The sequence below is a fragment of the Loxodonta africana genome, chromosome 3 (genome assembly GCF_030014295.1).
Source record: "Loxodonta africana isolate mLoxAfr1 chromosome 3, mLoxAfr1.hap2, whole genome shotgun sequence".
NCBI lineage: Eukaryota > Metazoa > Chordata > Mammalia > Proboscidea > Elephantidae > Loxodonta > Loxodonta africana.
In genome coordinates this window covers 144290720-144313016 of record NC_087344.1, presented here as the reverse complement: position 1 = coordinate 144313016, position 22297 = coordinate 144290720, and the positions used below count along the sequence as shown (strand labels likewise).

Sequence of the window (22297 nt, the reverse complement as noted above, 5' to 3'; positions counted from 1 at the left end):
TGGATCAGAATTGCATCGTATCTATAGATTGCTTTTGGTAGAGTAGACGTTTTTACGATGTTAAGCCTTCCTATGCATGAGCAAGGTATGTTTTTCCACTTATGTAGATCTCTTTTGGTTTGTTGCAGTAGTATCTCGTAGTTTTCTTTGTAAAAGTCTTTTACATGTCTGGTAAGATTTATTCGTATGTATTTTATCTTCTTTGGAGCTACTGTAAATGGTATTGATTTGGTGATTTCTTCTTCGATGTTCTTTTAGTTGGTGTAGAGGAATGCAACTGATTTTTGTATGTTTGTCTTGTATCCCGATACTCTGCTGAACTCTTCTATTAGTTTCAGTAGTTTTCTTCAGGATTCTTTAGGGTTTTCTGTATATAAGATCATGTCATTTGCAAATAGAGATACTTTTACTTCTTCTTTATCAATCTGGTTGCCCTTTATTTCTCTATCTAGCCTAACTGCCCTGGCTAGGACCTCCAGCACAATGTTGAATAAGAGTGGTGATAAAGGGCATCCTTGTCAGGTTCCCGATCTCAAGGGGAATGCTTTCAGACTCTTTCCTTTTAGGATGATGTTGGCTGTTGGCTTTGTATAAATGCCCATATTATGTTGAGGAGTTTTCCTTGTATTCCTATTTGCTGAGAGTTTTTATCATGAATGGGTGTTGAACTTTGTCAAATGGCTTTTCTGCATCCATTGATAAAATGTGGTTCTTGTCTTTTGTTTTATTTATATGATAGATTACATTGATTGTTTTTCTAATGTTTAATCATCCCTGCATACCTGGTATGGATCCCACTTGGTCATTGTGTATTATTTTTTGATATATTGTTGAATTCTATTGGCTAGAATTTTGTTGAGGATTTTTCATCAAAGTTCATAAGGGATATAGGTCTGTAGTGTTCTTTTTTTGTGGTGTCTTTACCTGGTTTTGGTATCAGGGTTATGCTGGCTTCACAGAATGAGTTTGGGAGTATTCCATCCTTTTCTATGTTCTGAAATACCGTTAGTAGTAGTGGTGTTAATTCTTCTCTGAAAGTTTGGTAGAACTCTGCCATGAAGGTGTACGGGCCAGGGCTTTTTTTTTTGTTGGGAGTTTTTTGATTACCTTTTCAATCTCTTCTTTTGTCACGGGTCTATTTAGTTGATGTACCTCTGTGTTAGTTTAGATAGGTGGTGTGTTTCTAGGAATTCATTTCTTCTAGGTTTTCAAATTTGTTAGAACACAGCTTTTCGTGGTAATCTGTTATGATCCTTTTAATTTCAGTTGGGTTTGTTGTTTTGGTTTGGTTTTTATGAATTTCATAAACTTCTGTTTATCTGGAAATGTTCTAATTTCACCTTCATATTTGAGAGACAGTTTTGCTGGATATATCTCATTTCTTATTTGGGTTATTTGCCTCCTCTCCTGTTTTTCTTTTTGTCATTTTGGCCAATGGTTTATCGATTTTGTTGATTTTTTCAAAGAACCAGCTTTTGGTCTTGTTAACTCTTTGAATTGTTTTTCTGTTTTCTATTTCCTTTAGTTCTGCTCTAGTTTTTATTATTTCCTTTCTTCTAGTGCCCAAAGGTTTCTTTTGTTGCTCTCTTTGTATTTGTTCAAGCTGTAGGAATAATTCTTTGATTTTGGCCCTTTCTTCTTTTTGTATGTGTGCATTTATTGATATAAATTGACTTCTGAGCACTGCTTTTGCTGTGTTCCAAAGGTCCTGATAGGAAATGTATTCATTCTCTTTGGATTCTATGAATTTCTTTATTCCATCCTTCATGTCTTCTATAACACAGCCTTTTTTGAGCAGGATATTGTTCGGTTTCCTAGTGTTTGATTTCTTTTCCCTGTTTTTCTGCTATTGATTTCTACTTTTATGGCCTTATGGTCAGAGGAGATGCTTTGTAATATTTCGATCTTTTGGATTCTTCTAAGGCTTGCTTTATGACCTAATATGTGGTCTATTCTAGAGAGTATACTTGCCTGCTGTTGGATGGAGTGTTTTGTATATGTCTGCAAGGCTGAGTTTGTTGATTGTGGCATTTAGATCTTCCGTGTCTTTATTGAGCTTCTTTCTGGATGTCTTGTCCTTCACCTAAAGTGGTGTGTTGAAGTGTCCTACTATAATTGTGGAGCTGTCTATCTCACTTTTCAATGCTGATAGAGTTTGTTTTATGTATCTTGTAGCTGGGTCATTGGGTGCATAAATATTTAATATGGTTATATCCTCCTGGTATATTGTCCCTTTAATCCTTATATAGTGTCCTTCCTTGTCCTTTGTGGTGGATTTAACTTTAAAGTCTTTTTTGTCAAAAATTAGTATTGCCACTCCTCTTTTATGATTGTAATTTGCTTGATATATTTTTTTCCATCCTTTTAGTTTGTGTCTCTAAGTCTAAGGTGTGTCTCTTGTAGGCAGCATATAGACGGATCACGTTTTTCAATCCATTCTGCCACTCCTGTCTCTTTATTGGTGCATTTAGTTCATTAACATTCAGCGTAATTATGGATAGGTATGAGCTTAGTGTTGTCATTTTGATGTCTTTTTTTGTGTGTTGTAGACAGTTTCTTTTTCCCACTTAATTTTTTGTGCTGAGTAGTCTATCTTTATATATTGTCTTTTCCTCTTTGTTGTTGTTGATTTTGTTTCTGCAGAGTCTCTATTTTTTTCTTGTATTTTATTTTGATGAGTAGGGTAGTTAGCCTCCTTTGTGGTTACTGAAATATCTACCCCTATTTTCTAAGTTTAAACCTAACTTTTATTTCTTTATATCACCTTGTGAAAGATCTATGACTTCATTTTAGTTCCTTTTTATTATATTAATGTTGTCTTCTTTTACATAATGACATTGCTGTTCCCCTGTTTTGAGCATTTTTTTATCTTGATTAATTTTTGTGCTTTCCCTGTCTGGATTAACATCTGATTGCTCTGCCCAGTGTTCTGGTCTTGGGTTGATACCTGATATTATTGATCTTCTAACCAAAGAATTCCCTTTAGTATTTCTTGTAGTTCTGGTTTGGTTTTTACGAATTTCCTAAACTTCTGTTTATCTGGAAATGTCCTAATTTCACCTTCATATTTGAGAGACAGTTTTGATGGATATATAATTCTTGGCTGGCAATTTTATTCCTTCATCACTTTATATAAGTCATCCCATTGCTACCTTGCCTGCATGGTTTCTGCCAAGTAGTCTGAGCTTATCGTTATTGAATTTCCTTTGTAGGGAACTTTTCGTTTATCCCTAGCTGCTCTTAAAATCTCTCTTTATCTTTGGTTTTGGCAAGTTTGATTATAATGTGCTTTGGTGACTTTCTCTTAAAATCTACCGTATGTGGAGTTTGATGAGCATCTTGGATAGATATCTTCTTATCTTTCACAATATCAGCAAAGTTTTCTGCCAGCAAATCTTCAGCAATTCTCTATTTTCTGTTTACCCACCCCGTGCTGGTACTCCAATGACTCGTAGGTTATTTCTCTTCGTAGAGTCCCACATAATTCTTAGGGTTTCTTCATTTTTTTTAATTCTTTTATCTGGTTTTCTTCAGATATATTGATGCCAAGTGCTTTATCTTCAGAGTCACCGATTCTGCCTTCCACTTGCTGGATTCTGCTCCTCTGACTTTCTACTGAGTTGTCTAATTATGTAATTTTATTCTTAGTCTTATGAAGTTCTGATTGCTGTCTGTCTGTGGATTCTTGAAGCCTATTTAATTTTTCATTATGTTCTTGAATAACCTTTTTAATTTCTTCACCGGTTTTATCTGCGTGTTCCTTGGCTTGTTTTGCATATTGCCTGATCTTCCTAATGTCTTGAAGAGTTCTGTATATTAATCCTTTGAATTCTGCATCCAGTAATTCCAGGAAGGCACCTTCATTCAGCAGATCCTTTGATTCTCTGTTTTGAGAGCTTTTTGAAGCGATCATGGTCTGTTTCTTTATTTGATGTTGACTGTTGTCCCCGAGCCATGTCTAAGTTATATTAGTTTATTTTATGTTTGCTTACTGTATCGTAGCTTCTTGCTTTGTTTTGTTTTGATATGCCCAAACGGCTTGCTTGAGTGAGCTAGTTTGATTATTTTTGCCTTTGGAGCTCTGACGTCCTGTTACCAGATGGCTAGAGCTGTTACCAGGTATATCAGCGTAGGAGTCCATTCACTGGTCATCAAGTGTGTGGTACAGGCTGTCCTACAGTCTTAGAGGGGCAGGGGTGTTTGGTGTAGGTACCAGTATCTGGTTGCAGCAGGAGGTCACATTCTGGACAGTGCAGGGCGGTGAGAACCATCACCAGAGTGTCTCCGAGGAAAGCGCGTCCCTGTTCCGTGGAGTATACAGGTGGGTGGTTCTGCAGCTGGACCATGGGAACCCAGTGCTTTTGGTTGTAAGGACTGGAAGGTAGCAGTTATCCTTGGACACCTGGCACAGGTGGATGGGTGACCTGAGTGAAGCCACCAGTCCTTAGGCCCCTGATGTGGGTAGGTGAGGACCCTGTTTAATAGGCAAAGCGGTGTCAAATATCAAACACCCACCTCTCCGCTGCACAGCTTAAACAGTTGCGGTCTGCCAGCAAGGGCCTATCCTCCTGAAATAGGCCCAGACAGGTCCGTGTAGGGGAGAAGATATTCAAAGTCCACGGACCGTTTATGCCTGCGCAGGAGCCACTTCTGTCCTGAGCTCCCCAGGTTAGTGGAGCTGGCAGATTATTTTCCCCCGTGTTGTGAATTTATTCCTTCTCCAAGGCCGGGAGCATGGCTCAGGGCACTCAGCAGAGCCTATCTCAGGCCCAGGGAAATCAACAGCCACTGAAGCCAGCTTGGTGGCAGGGGGCACGGCAAAATATGCACAAGTACTTAGCTTTTGCCGAGAGCGCTGTTCTTCTCTGGTTCCGGAAGTGTGAGTAGGCTGTGCAGCTGGCTGCTTTTCCCTGAGGAAACTGCGGCTGAATGCTACTACCAGCCCACCGCATCTGCTCCTGGAAGTGGCACCTGAGGGATCCCAGCGATTCAGGTCTGGTAACTCCTCTCTGCATCTGAACCGTCTCTTTTTCCCCTGTTGCTCAGTCCGTTTTCTAACTTTGCCTTTGATGTTCAAGGCTCCTAGCTTGTCATAAATATAATCGTTTCACTTGATTTTTCGGGTCTTTGTTGTAAGAAGGATAGCCAGAAGTATCTGGCTATTCCGCCATCTTGGCCCCGCCTCCTCGGCCATAGTCTTTATGAAAATAGATCTCTAAGTCTTTCTCCCGTAGAACCACTGGGTAGGTTTAAACTGCCAACTTTTGCATCTTAACCATTGTGCTATCAGGGCTCCATGTATTTTAGCTACTAATTTCAATTATCCACAACACCTCTATTATCAGAGTTTACTAAGTAATTACTGTGTATTCAGTATTTTCTCTTTTGCATTTTTAATGTTTAAAATGGGTTCAAACATGCTGCTACCTTTTTCTGCCGCATTTGGCTTGAATATAAAGGATTTTTTAAAAATCTGATTCTATTTACTTCTTTTGCCTAGTATTTTCTTTTTAGTCCATGTTGTGACTATGTGTGTTTGTTTATCCATAATTTTTCCTGTAGTATTTGCCAAAACTCTTAATGTTTATTGCCACATCAGTTCATTTTCTCATACAAAAATAACCTTTAAGATAATTTTTTAAGAAATCATTATTGTACAGAGGTTTTAGACGTAATTTCATTAAATCAAACCCGTGTTACCACTTCTTTTTTTCGTTAAACTACCTGGCATGTCTAGCCAGTCATCTAGATAGTTATTTCCACATGTAAATGGCTACATATGAGACAGTCAGGAAATCAGCAAAAGAATGAATTATGATGTTGGGTTCTATTCCATGTGTGCCTTTAATATATTTGTTTATTAATGAGAAAGAAATGTAGAAGTGAAGTTTCTGTGACTCCACCTGTACTAAATTACTATAATATATAGGATCTGGAGCAGTAAAATGTGAAATCTGAAGTCGGGTTCTCTGTTCCTGACTATTTCATTGATACCTTCTTAGGTGACTTTTGACTGTGTCTCTGCATGCCTCATTTCTTTTCTGCAACAGAAATACAAATTTTCCATCTGTAGGAGGATTATAAGGATAAGTTTAAAGTTGTATCCCTTATAAAAGTACGACTAATGAGAGCTAGGAGTCCCTGGGTGGTACAAATAGTTAATGCTCTTGACTGCTAAACTGAAAGGCTGGAGGTTCGAGTCCACCCAGGGAACCTTGGAAGAAAGACGTGGCAATCCTACTTCTGAAAACTCAGCCATTTAAAAGCCTGTGGAGCACAGTTCTACTCTGACACAACATGAAACGCTCCATGAGTTGAAGTCATCTCGATGGCAACTGGTTTTTATGAGAACTAAAAGGTCAATGGAAAAATTCTCAGTGGGTAACAGGAAACCAATAAACAGAACAAATTATGTTACCTTCTGTTAAATAATAAAGACCCCTGGTGGCACAGTAATTAAAGCGCTCGACTGATTACCAAAAGGCCAGTGGTTCGAATCTACCAGCCGCTCCATGGAAGAAAGGTGGCAGCCTGCTTCCATAAAGACTGACAGCCTTGAAAACCCTATGGGGCAGTTCTGCTCTGTCCTACAGGGTCACTGTGAGTCAGAATTGACTTGACAGCAGTAGGTTTGGTTTTTGGTTTGGTCATTAAGTAGAAAATTGGGAAAGTGCTTATTAGAGATTTTATTCATTTAATTTTGTTTTTGTTTTTGATTTGGTTTTCCACCCTGTGTTCCTTTTTTCCCCCTGAAAGAAAGTCCTAAGTAGAAAGTAAAGAAGGAAGAGTTTAGCTGTTCTTGCTGAAAGACAGCCTAGAGCTCTACCCGATTGCCCCAGGCGGTGTGTCTGAGAAATATCTTTGGTTCACAGAGTCTTATTTGTTTTTATTTTTATTTCGTTCATTCATATACACACATATATATGCATGTGAATTTGTAAATGGTTTGTATGCGGTGAATGTGTGTGAGTCTCAGACTCTTAAATACCTCATTCGATAAGAAATCTGACACGGTAGTGGATATTTTAAAAATTATTAATTCTGCTTGCATAATCAATTTAATTAATTTTTACTTTGAAAAATTCCAACCCACAGAAAAGTTGGAAGAATAGTACAGGCAGTGCCTGAGCACCCTTCGCTTAGATTCACTGTTACCTTCTAGCTACACTCATTTCATCTCTCTCTCTCTGCAGGTGCACACAAACACACACACATACACACCCTTCCCTTTCGCCAAACCACTTGAAAGAAGATTGCAGATGTCCTAACACTTTACACGTGTAATACTTAAACATGCGTCTCCTACGAACAGAAACTTTTCTCGTATATGACCACACCATTATTACCACACTAAAGGGATTTAATAACATCATTCAACACAAAGTCCACACGGCAATTTTCCCAAGTATTAATAGCCTTACTTACTTAAACATGATCTACGGACTAACAGCATCAATATCACCTGGGAGTGTGTTAGAATTGCAGAGTATCAGGCCATGCCCCCAGACCTACTGAACAGAGCTGGAACTAAGGTGAGGCAAGTGAGGTGCCTCTGGCGCAAAATTTAAGGAGACACTTACTCGCAGGTCATGCAGATGAAGGGCTGGCACTTGCATAACTCTTAAGCGCAGGTGCCTCAAATTTTGAGCCCTAGGTGCCTCCTCGCCTCTCCCTAGTCCTGGCCCCGCTACTGAATCAGAATCTGTATTTCCATGGGATGTCAAGGAGATTTGTGTGTACATTAACGCTTGAGAAACACTACTTTAGCTTGTAGCGTGTTCTTTTTTCTTTCCACAGTCTAGGATTCAGTTATAATTCGCATGTTGCATTTGGCCCTTAGTCTCCCCCAGTCTAGATCAAACTCATGCCTCCATCTAGTGTGAATGACATTGAATCTTATGAAAAGTCCAGGTGGACAAGAACACTACAAAGGTTATAATGTTTTTCTCCCACTGCTTCACATCAGAGGGTACATAATGTCAGGACACCCCATTCTTTGCAATACCGATGTTGACGCTTTATTTAAGGTGGTGACTGTCAGGTCACGTCATTTTAAGGGCACATTTTTTTCCCTTTGTAATTAATGAATAAAGTGTGTGGTGATTCTTTGAGGTCATGTGAATGTCCTGTTCTTTAACAACTGTAAAACCAGTAGAATCTTGTGTGAATCAGTAATTACATTGGTAATGCTCAGGTGATATTCTGACAGAGTCACAGATTTTTTTGTTTCTCCTGTGCATGGCAAATGGTACAAGTACCAGTGCTCATTCTCTTCCTTAAAAAGAAAACTTTCTTGTATTTTTACCTTTCATAAAACAAATGTTAACTTAAAAATTATTACTGTCAACACAATATTAAGAAAGACATTCAGAATCACAAATATTTTACTGGTTAATGGTTATATTCATAGGCTTTAGCAAGGAGTGCCTGGTAGATTCAAACTGCCGACCTTTTGGTCAGCAGCTGTACGTCTTAACCACTATGCCACCAGGGTTTCCCAAGGAGGCATAGGAGTAGACTGTTTTCAGAAAGTGTTTTAGAGTGGTTGGCCTCCAGATTCTTAACAGCTGGTCTCGGTCTGTCTTCCAGCTTTATTCCCAAATACTCATCTCCTCTGAATTCGTATTCTTGATACCCTAAGCTCCTGCCAAACTTCTCACCATTCCTTTTCACAGTGCCTTGCCTCTGAACATACCCTTCTTCCTGGATGTCCTTGTTTAACTGGTCTCCTCTTTGGTTTCCTAATTTGCAGTGAAGAATTAATTTTCTCAACAAATCTCTTCCATAATAACATTTTATATACTTAGAAAGGCTGTGTATTCACTTTTTGAAGCAATGAGGTAACATTGGGAGATAAATCTGTGTAATATTAGGCACTTAATAATCACTCATTAATATTAGTTGCTTTTTCTTTTTAAATTTTGTGCCTACTTAGGTCAGACAACTAGATTCAGCATTGGAAATTTGTAAGGAAGAACTCACCTTGCATTTGAATCAATTGGAAGGAAATAAAGAAAAGTTTGAAAAACAGCTAAAGAAGAAATCTGAAGAGGTAAGTGAACATTTCCTTTATAAATAGTGTCTTAGTCAGCTAGAGCCGCTATAACAGAAATAGCACAAGTGGATGGCTTCAACAAAGAGAAATTTGTTCTCTCACAGTCTAGTAGGCTACAAGTCCAAATTCAAGGCGTCACCTCCAGGGGAAGGCTTTCTCTCTTGGCCCCGGAGGAAGGTCACTATTATCAATCTTCCCCTGGTTGAGGAGCTTCTCAGGCGCAGAGCCTCCTGGCCCAAAAGACGCGCGGTGCTCCTGGTGCTGCTTTCTTGGTGGTATGAGGTCTCCTGTCATTCTTGTGTCTCTCTTTTATATCTCAAAAAAGATTGGCTTAAGGCACTATTTAATTTTTCAGATCTAATCAATATAACTGCTGCTAATCTGTCTTATTAACATCATAGTGGTAGGATTTATAACACATAGGAAAATCACATCAAATGACAAAATGGTGGATGATCACACAATACTGGGAATCATGGCCTAACCAAGTTGGCATATATTTTGGGGGGACACAATTCAATCCATGACAAATAGCCTGTTTTCTAAGTGATTTTCAGATATTATTTATTTTCAGAATACTTGAAAAGTACGTCTTTGTGTATCTGATATATAAAATCTTTCCAGTAAAATGTGAATTCCATTTTTTAATTCTTTAAGAAGCAAACATTGTTTCAATACAGCATAAAATTATAACACTTTAAAAGTGTGGTTCTTTTCTTTATATTCAGGGAATCAGAAGAATAAATTATTAATAACAAAACTGAAACCCACTGCCGTTGAGTTGATTCTGACTCAGAGTGACCTGTAGGTTAGAGTAAAACTGCCCCCGTAGAGTTTCTAAGGTGCGGCTGATGGATTCAAACTGCCAGCCTTTTGGTTAGTAGCCAAGCCCTTAACCACTGTGCCATCAGGGCTACAAGTTATTAGTATCACAGAGTAATTCTAATATTAAATGAATAACACTTAGAATTGTTCTAGATTTAGAGGTTTGCAATACTTAAAAAAAATTTCCGTTTTCTTTTTGTTTCTTCTCGTCATCTGCGTTTCTCAGATACTAGATTGAAGATTTTTCTTGAGTTGTTTTTATTCATCTCTGTATCCTCCATTTCTAGCGCTTTGCTTTCAGTGTAACAGGCACTTACTAAATGTTTAGCTGAAGGAATAATCTTAAGAATTCCTTTATTAGAACTTATTATGTATATATTTAAACCTTAAATTCATTTTTAGAAATACTCCCCAACAATTCTTAATTTAGTTTGACCTGAATGTATCAAAAACAGAAGCCATTCTGTATCTTTCAAATGGAAAGAATTTTATTCAGAGATTTAGAAACACATGTGATCGAACAGTAGAGAAAAGCCAAACTGAGGATGCTAAGAGCCCTTAAATTAGCATGAGCATGGACCCATTCCCACCGTTAGGGCTAGAGGACCATTAGGAAGAAACCGCATGACAAGTACAGAAGCAGGGCTGCCTAACTAGAGCTGAGGCCACAGAGAAAGGGCCTGAAGGAACCTGGGCTTTAGAGGAGGAGAACTGCTGCTGCTTGTTCCTCTCATTGGCCAAACCTACCTGGAATTTAGAGAGCAAAGGAGCCTAGGAAATGTAGTTTCCTACAGTAAACAGCGCAACGCAGAGGAAGGCAGGGATCAATGTAAGACCTGTAATTTTTAACAACCCAAGTGCATCACGTAATTATGTAATCTCAGAGGTGGCAGAGATGGAATTTAGAGTCAGGCAGAGTTTGTAATAGGAGAGCTTATTGGGCTTTGGACTTGGAGTTTTTAGAAACAACATCTGAAACGAGTTGAAATAACAGGCATTTACACACTAAATTTGGAAGTATTTCCAAGACAGCTAGAAATATAAACCTAGACTCGAATTAAATCCGAAGTGGTAATCAGGTGTGGATGACTAGAGAATAAGTTACCACATAAATCATAAAGATTTGCAAGTCCATTTATTACTGCTGAATTGTTAGCTCAACTACACATTCATTGGCTTACTTGGCCTATTAAAACTCTTAAAGGGTCATCTTTTACTTGTTCATATATATTGATAAGAAACATAGGAAATAATCCAGGTACTCTTTCCTTTTGACTTACTTGTCTTTAGAGCAAATTATAATGTCTTAACAGAGAAAACTCTTCCTAACGCTAGCTAATGTAATTAATACTTATAATAGCAGAGTTGTGAGGTTTTCGTCATATATGTAAATATAGCTAGGTTTTGGAAAATCTGATTTATTTCAAAATGTATCCATTCTGTTAATAATAAGGGATATTATAAAGGTGTTTTAGTATTTTACATCAGTGGATATTCCCAAATCACACACTAGCTGAATAATTCCGGTAAATGGCCTGGGACATATTGGTAGAGAGTTGTGAAAACCTGTGTTGATTAAAAATTACCCACTGCAAAAAGCTAATAAATATTCCTCTGAGCTTTTGCCTCAGCCAGTGAATGTGTCGTCACTGGAGCTCCTATGGCCTCCCTCTGTAGACTAATTCTCAAAGGATAAATGCCTTAATTCCTTTCTTTTTATTACCAGTAATTTAATGTTCTTTTGAGATAATAGTGTTACACATAGTAACAGTAATGCTACTATCAGGGCTTCTTCTTCGAACTTTTCCAGGAGGTGAAATGTATTTATGATTAACGTAAGTCTGATTTTGGGGTTCTAATTGTTTTGAAAATATTTTTATTCCATACTGAAATACTTTGAAAAATGCTTTTAAAAGTGATAAAATTGTGTGTTTATGTAAAATTGCATTATCAACATAATAGAAGAAAGTGTAAACATGCTATGAAAAAGATATGAAAAAGCCTGAACATTTTTGCATAAAGAATGTATTCAGTAAAATCACTCATTTTGTTGATAAATATCTTTATTCAAATTGATGGGGTTAAATTTTGAGAAGTTGGCATCATATCAATAGTTCTTCTGTGGTGTGTTTTATTTTTAAACAACAATTATGAGAGTAATTTTGCTTTGGATGTACATTACTAAAAAAAACTAGGTAAAGTTAATTGTAAACTAGATTTTATGACTTAAATTCAGCTTTCTTAATGACTTTAATTATATAATCATTTGGGGGAAATTTATTCTCTGAATGCAGTAATAAATTTAGTATGGAGAATATAATATAAAAATGATTTGTCCTGTATTTACTTTTAAAGTAAAGCAAACTAGAAGTTAAAAGATAGTCCAATGAAATGTCAGTATAAATTTGATAGATAGAGGTTACTTTTTGTAAATTACTGTTTTTGATACAATTAACATATTAGATACTTGAATATAGAAATTGAAATTATTTTGCCAATAGCAAGATTACTGAAATAAGATTTCATTATTGTGTAGTATGACTTTCATGGTGTTTTACTTCAGTCCTATGTATCTTTTTTCTTCTGTTTTGTCTTATTTTAACCTTTCTGTCCATTTTTCCTCTGAGTAGACAGTTAAGTGTGAGACAGGATGTTCCAGTAAAGAAAAAATAGCTTTAAGCCTGTCTTTCAGACAAGTCAGTTCTGTATAAAATAAACTACTGCAGAAGTGTGATCTGCAGTTTTGTCAGGAACTAGCAGAAAAAAACAAGTAACACTATACATATTTGCACTAAATAAATTATTTTCATGCAAACAGAATTAAATAAACAGATTAGCATAAAGCAGGAATACAATAATAGAACTAGAAATTGGTTAGTTTCCTGTGATACCTAGAGGTACTGCAAGTTTACAGCTTGATCATATAACAAAGAAGCCAGTAATCTAATAGCTTCTCATCTTGAGCAAAGAGTATTTGGCCCCTAAGCCCTTTGAACTGCTGCTGAATGTAGAACTGTTGAATAATTAGAAAGAACCAGGTCAGGATTCTCTTCCACTGTTTCTTCGAAGGAGTTTAAAATTCCTTTCTTCTGGAATGGTATTTATTGGAAAGATGCTTTGTTTTAAAGGAATAGCTTTATTTTCTTTCATTAAAAAGAAAAGTTATTATGTAGGCAAAAATAAAAAAAATTTAAAGAAGATTCACCTACAACCCACTCTCTAATACTTCACTTGTTCTCATTTTTCCATTTACATGCATATTTTCATAATTATATTAATAAACGATAAAATTCTGTTTTTTTATGTAACATTTTGTAAAATTTTGTTTGCTATTATGTTTTTATTTATGACTTTAAATGATTGTACCATTTTTAATCAGATTGATATATCATTATTTATTCAACCTTCCCCTTTTGGAAGAGGGTGAAGAATGTTATAAAATATATATTATATACATGGGTTATCAAGTTGTAAAGATAGCTTGTGTTGGGAGATTTTCAGGATTCACATTACTAGGACAAAGAAAAAAAATTTTTTTTTTCATACTTTTTCCTCTTCTTAATTGGTGTTCCGGGATAACCTTAAAGGAATATTTTAAAGCAGCTTTAGGGACCATCATATTCAATTCCTACATATTTGAGGTGAATGACATATTTTAGTTGTTACTATTGCTTTATCTGTGTTTTGGAACATGAATATTCAGGAATGCTTTGCTGGAATTACAAACAGTAGCAACACTAATATGATAAATAGCATCTAACATTTATACACTGTTTTCATGGTTAGTTTTTACAGCTATCCATAAGGGGCAAGAGACACACATCAAGAGGAGTGTGAAGGAATTCATGCTTTTTGTCTTCTCTCCTTTCTGCTAGGAGGGGTCACACAGAACACTGTCCTTTCTCCGGCAGCAAAATGCAGCAACACTGTACAGTGTTTCTTCCCCGTGCAAGATTGCTTAAAATTTGAAGTTCAGGGTTTTTATTGAGGGCTGGTCATGTAGGTACAATGACAAGTTACAACTATTAAAATTCTGATTCTCAAAAGGGAAGCAGATTTCAGTGCACCAGCTGAGCACAACAGCCTTATCACTTAAGAAAAATTTCCAAAAGCCTGTTTCCAGGTGGCAGCCAGGGACCAGCCCTGTGCCGGAACACATCTCCCTGTCGAAAGATGAACCCTGTCTTCCCACATGACAAACTAGCTATGAGGACAGCTGCCCAACATGACAATTGGGGATACCAAATAAGGAAGAAAGCTTTGATATTTTATTGCTTTTTATTTTTAATGTTTCATTGTAAGGAGAACATTTCATGTAATGAGAAATTTATATATTTGTTAGGTATATTGTTTACAGAAGGAGCTAAAGATAAAAAATCACAGTCTTCAAGAGACCACTGAGCAAAATGTTATTCTCCAGCATACTCTGCAGCAACAACAGCAGATGTTACAACAAGAGACAATTAGAAATGGAGAGCTAGAAGACATTCAAACTAAACTTGAAAAACAGGTATACATTATTGGGCAAAATGGTTTTATTTGTATGAAGTAGAAATTTTAATTCTTCATAGATTTTTGGTTAGCTATATAAATGGCTGTTTAACATCAGAGATATCATATTATAAGATGTATTCTGTATTTTCATTGTAAAACAGATAAAGTTCTATTCCTCTGTAATCTAACCTGCATCTCTAATACTCTGGTCACATTTTCATCATTCTGTATAATTTAGACTCCTTTATTCAAACTTTTTCTTTCTTGTTGGACCCAAGTGGACTACTTACCTGAACCATATCTTCCATCTCCTTTTTGTATCAGAATATGGTGTGATTATACCTAAAGAAGTGCCAAAGCAATGCATTAAGGGAAAAATTCCACAGGAAGAAGCTCCAGCTCATATTCCAGTGAAAGAGTCATGGGCAATTTTATTCTAGAATCTAATCTTTTCTCTTTCATTCATCACCAAATGTATCTGAATTGTTTAAACGAATACCTCACATTTTTAGATTTGTTTTTCTCTTTTCACAAGAAATCGAACTTTCCAGTAATGTATAAATTGTAAAATGTTAGTCCCCTTTTTGTTACTTGTATGGCGTTTTATCTACTTACTCTTAACTCATCCTCAGCTTCTCCAATGGAACGAAGCAATGTCTTCTCAATACATTGTTCAAACACATCAGACAGGTATTCTGTGGGGTTTTTTTTGTTTTGTTTTTTAGCCATCATCCCTTCTGTGGCTTTCTGTCCCTTTTTGTTAAAGTATAGACTTTTTGCTTACTATGTCTGATTTATGGCTTCATTCCAAAATGTATCTTCATCTTATCTGTGTTTGATTCCCATTTTCTAAATTCTTTATCATTGACTCTGATTTTTGCAGGATTGATTATGATTTTTGTCCCATCTAAAGTGGTTTTTATTTCTATAATTTTGATTTTTTTTCAATTGTTTTTTCTTTCTGCCAGCTCATTTGCATTTATTTGGTGTTTCTGTTTCTTCACAATCCTTGTTTTAAAAGACTTTATGTCTTCTTTAACTTCTTTGAGGGTCCAAAGAAGTTTTCATCTAAAAATTTCTTCAGTATTTGGGTATTTAGGTTCTCTGTTGGATCCTGTTAGATTACTACTCATCTTCAGATTCTTTCTTATGTGTGTACTGTTTAGTCAAGAATAGGGTGAGTAGATTTTCCTTGATTGTCTTCACTTTTTACCTGGGTACTATTTTAATTTTATTCCTGGAACTTGAGTTGGAGGTAGTGAATACTAATGGTTTATAACCTGTATTTAGTGCTTGAGTGAGAGATTTTACGAAAATAGCATGGAGGATATAGGAGCCAAAGATAAACTTTGAAGTCACAACTATGTAAATGCTCATTGAAAACATGGAGTGACTGAGATTACCTAGGGGGAGAGTATAACGTAAGCAGATCAAAGATTGAGTTGGAGAGATCCCTGAGGGGTGTGATTTATGAAAGCCAAAATAAATTTTTCAAGACGGAAGGAATGATACTTGGTGTCACAGGCTGCTGCTATCAACGTCAGGTAAAATGATAGTAGAGAGATGGCCACTGAAATTAGCAGCTGTAGGTCATTGGTCTTTGATCTTCATCAGTAAGTACTTCAAGTCTTCTTCACTTTCAGGAAGGAAGGCTGTGTCGTCTGTATAACGCAGGTTGTTAATAAGCCTACAGATTATTGCAGATTGTTAATGCAGCGTTCTTCTTCATATAGTCCAGCTTCTCAGATTATTTGCACAGCATACAGATTTAATAGGTATGGTGAAAAGATACAGCCCTGATACACACCTTCCCTAACCTTAAACCACACAGTATCCGATTGTTCTGTTCAAATGACTGCCTTTTCATCTATGTACGGGTTCTTCGTGAGCACAATTAAGTGTCCTGGAATTTCCATTCTTCACAATGTTACATGTAATTTGTTTGATCCACACAGTCAAATGCTTCTGCATAATCAATAAAACACAGGTAAACATCTTTTTGGTATTCTCTGCTCTCAACCAGGATCCATCTGACATTAGTAATGATATCCCTGGTTCTACATTCTCTCTGAATCCGGCTTGAAGTTCTGGCAGTTTCCTGTCGATGTGCTACTGTGAGTACTTTTGGATGATGTTCAGCAAAATTTTACTTGCGTGTGATATTAATAATATTGTTCTGTAATTTCTGCATTCTGTTGGATGACCTTTCTTTGAAATGGCCACAAATACGGATCTCTTCCAGTCAGTTGGCCAGGTAGCTGTCTTCCAAATTTCTTGGCACAGATGAGGGAGCACCTCCACCGCGGCATCCGTTTGTTGAAACATCTCAATTGATGTTCCATCAATTCCTGGAGCCTTGTCTTTCGCCAGTACCTTCAGTGCAGCTGGGACTTCTTCCTTCAATACCATTAGTTCTTTATCCTATATTACCTCCTGGAATGGTTGAATGTCGACCAGTTCTTTTTGGTACAGTTATTCTGTGTTTTCTGTCTGTCTTTTGATGGTTCTTGTGTCATTCAATATTTTGTCTACAGAATACTTCAGTATTGCAACTCAAGGGTAGAATTTTTTCTTCAGTTCATTCAGCTTGAGATATGCTGAGAATGTTCTTACTTTCTGGTTTTCTAACTCCAAGTCTTTGCACATCTCATTATAATACTTGTCTTCTAGAGCCGCCCTTTGAAATCTGCCATTCAGCTCTTTTACTTCATCATTTATTCCATTTGCTTTAGCTACTCTGTATTTAAGAATGAGTTTCAGAATCTCTTCTGATATCCATTTTCGTCTTTTCTTTCTTTCTTGTCTTTTTAATGACCTTTGCCTTCTTCATGTATGATGTCCTCAGAGTCATCCCACAATTCATCTGGTCTTTGGTCATTGTTCAGTGCATCAAATCTATTCTTGAGATGGTCTCCAAACTCAGGTGTGATATACTCAAGGTTGGATTTTGGCTCTTGTGGACTTGTTTTGATTTTCTTCAGCTTCAGCTTGAACCTGCATATGAGCAGTTGATGGTCTGTTCTATTGTCGGCCTCTGGTCTTGTTCTGACCGATGACATTGAGCTTTTCCATTGTCTCTTTGCACAGATATAATAGATTTGATTTCGGTGTTTTTCGTCTGGTAAGGTCCATGTGTATAGTCACTGTTTAAGTTGTTGAAAAAATCTATTTCCAGTGAATAGGTCATTGGTCTTAAAGAATTCTATCATGCGAACTGCTTTTTTTTTTAATCACCAAGGCCATATTTTCTAATTACTGATTCTTCTTTGTTTCCAATTTTTGCATTCCAATCACCAGTAATTATGAATGCATCTTGATTGCATGTTCGATCAATTTCAGACTGCAGAGGTTGGTAAAACCCTTCAATTTCTTCTTCTTTGGCTTTAGTGGTTTTACTTGGATCCACAGTCAGTGCTCACGGAAGCAGTGTCAGGAAATCAAATGAGGTATTGGCATTGGGCAGATCTGCTGCAAAGGCCTATTTAAAATGTTGAAAAACAAAGATGTCACATTGAATACTAAGGTACACCTGACCCAAGCCATGGTATTTTCAGTTGCCTCATATGCATATGAAAGCTTTACAGTGAATAAGGAAGACAGAAGAAGAATTGATGCCTTTGAATTAATGGTGTTATGAAGAATATTGAATATACCATGGACTGCCAGAAGAACGAACAAATCTGTCTTGAAAGAAGTACAGACACAGTGCTCTTTAGAAGGGAGGATGGCAAGACTTCATATTACATACTTTGGGTATGTTATCAGGAGGAACCAGTCGCTGGAGAAGGAAATCATGTCTGGTAAAGTAGAGGGTCAGCGAAAAAAAGAAAGACTCTCAGCAAGAGATGGATTGACACGATGGTTGCAACAGTGAGCCCAAACATAGCAATGTTTTTGAGGATGGTACAGGACTGGGCGGTGTTTTGTTCTGTTGTACACAGGGTCACTATGAGTTGGAACCTACTGGACGGCACCCAACAACAACAGGTCATTAGTGATGTAATTGCGGTTTCTATAGAATGGCCAGAATGCCATAGGTTAAGGAATATATGGAAAGTAAGGCAGTGATACAATAAGCATTGAACTGTTTGAGAAGTTGAAGGGGAGGAGAGAAAGGGTGGTAGCTGGAGGGAGTAGAGGTATGAAGAAAAGTTTTTAAGATAGGCAGATCTTAATCATGTTTAAATTCTAACGTAAAGAAACCAGAAGAAAGAGAAAGGTTGAAGATACAGGAGAGAATAGAGATAGTGTATAGTATGAGGAGAGTCCTGGGGCGGCTTAAATGGTAAAGTTCTCAACTGCTAACCAAAGGATTGGCTGTTCAAACCCATCCAGAGGCATCTTGGAAGAAAGTCCTGATGATCTGCTTCTGAAAACCCTGTGGAGCGCGGTTCTCCTCTGCACTGATGGGGTCACCATGAATTGGAATCAACTTGACAGCAGCGTGTCAGGTTATAGTATGAGGTCCATGAGAAAGTGGATAGGAATTGAATCAAGGACACCTATAAAGCTATTTGACTTATGTAGGGGGAAGAATACCTTCTTTGTTATAGTAGAACAGAAGGAAGAGTGGATGCAAACAAATTCAAGTTGTGTTGGGAGCAAATGAAAATTGTAAGATTTGATGTCAGATGGGAGTCTGGAAATCCTTCCTTGAAAGAATGTTGACCAGTTTGTGAAGAAGGAAAGGAACGTAGTCTGACAAGAGAAAGAATATTTCAAATGGGGACAGTAAAAGGGGAACATTTACAATTATTTTGTTCAATTCTTGTAAGTTGTATTTTAATATTACAGTATAACCTGTTCTCTAAATATGTATATTAATGAAATTCTTTTATTATTAAAATGTAAGTTTCGCTTTTATATTTCTAGAACATTACTTCATGATTTATACTTTGATTTTTGTATGCTATTTTAAAATTAAATGATAGGTTAGGCTTATTTATATAAATGCTTTTCTTCTAAAGAATGAAGTGTGACTTAATTTAAAACACTTACTGAAACTGCTTCACACAAGGTATCAAAACTGGAACAAGAGCTTCAAAAGCAGAGGGAAAGTTCAGCTGAAAAGTTAAGAAAAATGGAGGAGAAATGTGAAACAGCTACACATGAAGCAGATTTGAAAAGGCAAAAAATTATTGAGCTTACTGGTACTGCCAGGTAAAATGTGAATATTTTAGTTTTTTTTTACCTTCCTGTTTTCAATATCAGTAGTACCTGAATTTCAAAGTCAGGTAATGTTCAGTGGAGTATTTGTTTCAGAATTAATTTCTGCACAGTCTGTGTTCCTATAAGCAGTTTGTTTGTACCTCTCTAAAATCCCTCGTTATGACCGTTTTTGCAATATAGTTTAATACCTTATTCCTCCTACTATACTGTAGCTTTTTAAGGCAGAGATCATATCTGGTTTATTGTGAGGTTCTCCACAGCAGTTAGCACATCTCCCCAGGCTGCCTCTCCTCCATCGTCAGTTAAGATAGGCCTGTGTGCACAGAGTAACAACTCCTCCACATGTCCTCCACTCTGTCTGTAGGATCAAAAGGGTGTCCCATGTTTAAGACCAAAACCACAGTTCTTCAGACTTTCTTTCCTTCATTGACATGTCTACCCACCAGCACTTACAGCCTTTCTACCAATGTCTACCTTGAGTTCAGAAAGACGAAGCACATTATAACGTCATCCTTATTTATACCAGAAAGCCCAATTAGCCCTAGATTTTTAGGTCAACTCTCATCTTTCAGACTAATTCCCAAAAAGCTCTCTATACTTTTCTTTTCCTATCCCATCCCAACTTCTGGAAACTCCCTGCCTTACTTCAGCCACTTCCCATGGTTTACCCTAGATCCTGTCATTTCCAGTATCTACATTTTTTTTTTCAGTAAACTGAATATTATGTATTATTCATTGCCTCATTCCCCCTAATTCTCCAAATCCCACAATTCTTTGACCCCCGATTTGAAAAAAAAAAGAAAAATCAAACCTTTTGCTGTCAAGTTAATTCCGACTCCTAGCAACTCTATAGGACAAAGTAGAACTGCTCCCTAGCGTTTCCAAGGAGTGGCTGGTGGATTTGAACTGCCATGCTTCTCGTCAGCAGCCATAGTTCTCCATAGCTCTTAACCACTGTGCCACTGGGGCTCCACCCAATAGGACCTCTGATCCATCAGTTCTACCACCATCTCATTCCTTTGATGCATTCTCTCCTTCCTATACATGACTTATATTCTAGTTAGTCATTAAAATCACCTACTTTCACATACCTTTAACTCCCTCCCCTCTTTTACTTTGTAGTATGCAGCACTCAGTTAAATTCAGCTTAGGCTACTCCATGCCTGCGTAACCACACTGATTAGTCTCACTTAAATTTGTTTCTTCAAACCTCAAATATTAATGCTGCCTGGCAGTCACTGTAGTTCTCGCCCTTGTCCTTTGCCTCGTGTTTCAAACCTCTGCCTCCTCCCCAGTCCTTACTCTTGCTGATGATCTTGCTTTCTGCTTCACTGAAAGAATTGAAGCAGTTGCTTCTACCTTTTCTGCTTCTGTCCTTTTGTCTTCTAGACAAGAAACTCCTCTTGATTGTAGCTAATAGACATCTTCAGTAGGAAAAGTATGTCCTGCGTATTAATAGGAAGGTTTTGAAGTAGATGATTGAACTTAATAAGAGAGAGATGTACCACAGTTCCAAGAAATCCTCTCCATAACACAGGGCTTTTCTCTTCCTTTTTCCCACTATTGTTGCTTTCACTCCTGGAGCAACAGTTTATGAAACTCTTTCTTTTCTCCCAAAAGGTATTAGAGTTAAAATACATCTGTGTCACCTGGGCTCTATTTTAGAGTTAAAATATCTTCAAAGATAGGAGAAAAAAAAAAAAAAAACTAATGTATTGAGCACCTTCTGTGTGCCAGGCCTTGTGCTATGTAGACACATCAACTCACTTAATCTTCAAAACTGCCCTATAATGCAGGTTTTATTATCCTTATTTTTAATATAAGGAAATTGAATCTCAGAGAAGTTAGGGTATGAAATGCAAAATGCAGACATGCTGTACGATCAGATTTTTGTGTGTGTGTGTTACACAACAATTAAAAAGTACTCCTGGTATATCTGTAAATGTCACTGCTTGTGACTGATCCAGACCCTGGTTTCTCAGTGCTAAGGCTCATATAGCATTGGTTAGATTTTACAGAGTGCCTCAGTAGCCATTTCTTATCTTTTTTACATTTGAACAGGCTCAGCTGTCATGTTCTAAAAGTTAAAAATTACTTTCGTATAATTCTTTCTTTGGCCTTGTTTCCAGTCTCAGACTTGATTGCTCTCAATGACCCTGTGATAAGAAGGTGAAGTATTTCTAGAAAAACTGGTATGTGTAAAACCTCTCAGGATATTTTGAAAGTTGTGGGAAATTTTTTAGTATTGGATTATTTATGCAATAGTGAAAAAATTTCAGTCGCCTAAATATTTACTCTATTATGGTAGTGCCTCACTACCCAGAATCAGCAAGGAATGAGTAATTGCCCATCATTAAGGAACTAAAAGTGGAATTTATCTTTATCAGTTGCTGAAACTTCAAAATAAAACAGAATACATTTATTTTTCATAGAAATTTTGGAAAATATAAACTTGGTATAAAAATACGCCAACCTTCTCTTGGTGTCTCTAGGTTATCATTATATATATCAACTATTTTACCATCCTAAATATGATACACTAGCGAAACCTCAGGCGGATAGAGTCCTTGTTTGTCTTTTACTGAGTGTCTGTGGACTGCTGTGTTTTCAGAGTTGTCGCATCTGTCTTCTATAAAAATTTCCCAACTCCTTTGCGGACAGGCTATCAGCTCTTCACACTGTATGCCAACCTTTTTCAATTATTCTTTTCTAATTATCTGTTTAAATCACCTGTAATGTAAGAAACTAGATCAT

The 22297-nt window shown here is 36.9% G+C and overlaps 1 protein-coding gene across 15 annotated transcripts in view; it reads left to right on the top strand.

The window, feature by feature from the left end:
* The window catches only part of CCDC18 (coiled-coil domain containing 18), a 146800-nt gene that overhangs the window by 46283 nt on the left and 78220 nt on the right, over positions 1-22297 (top strand). For all 15 annotated transcript variants that reach the window (XR_010321460.1, XR_010321459.1, XM_064282247.1 and 12 more), the window contains 3 exons: positions 8936-9052; positions 14223-14390; positions 19392-19534. Coding sequence is in view for 13 of the 15 variants with exons in the window: in XM_064282247.1 (XP_064138317.1) it covers positions 8936-9052; positions 14223-14390; positions 19392-19534 (428 nt within the window). In the remaining 2 variants the exon portion in view is untranslated. The remainder of the gene's footprint in view (positions 1-8935; positions 9053-14222; positions 14391-19391; positions 19535-22297) is intronic.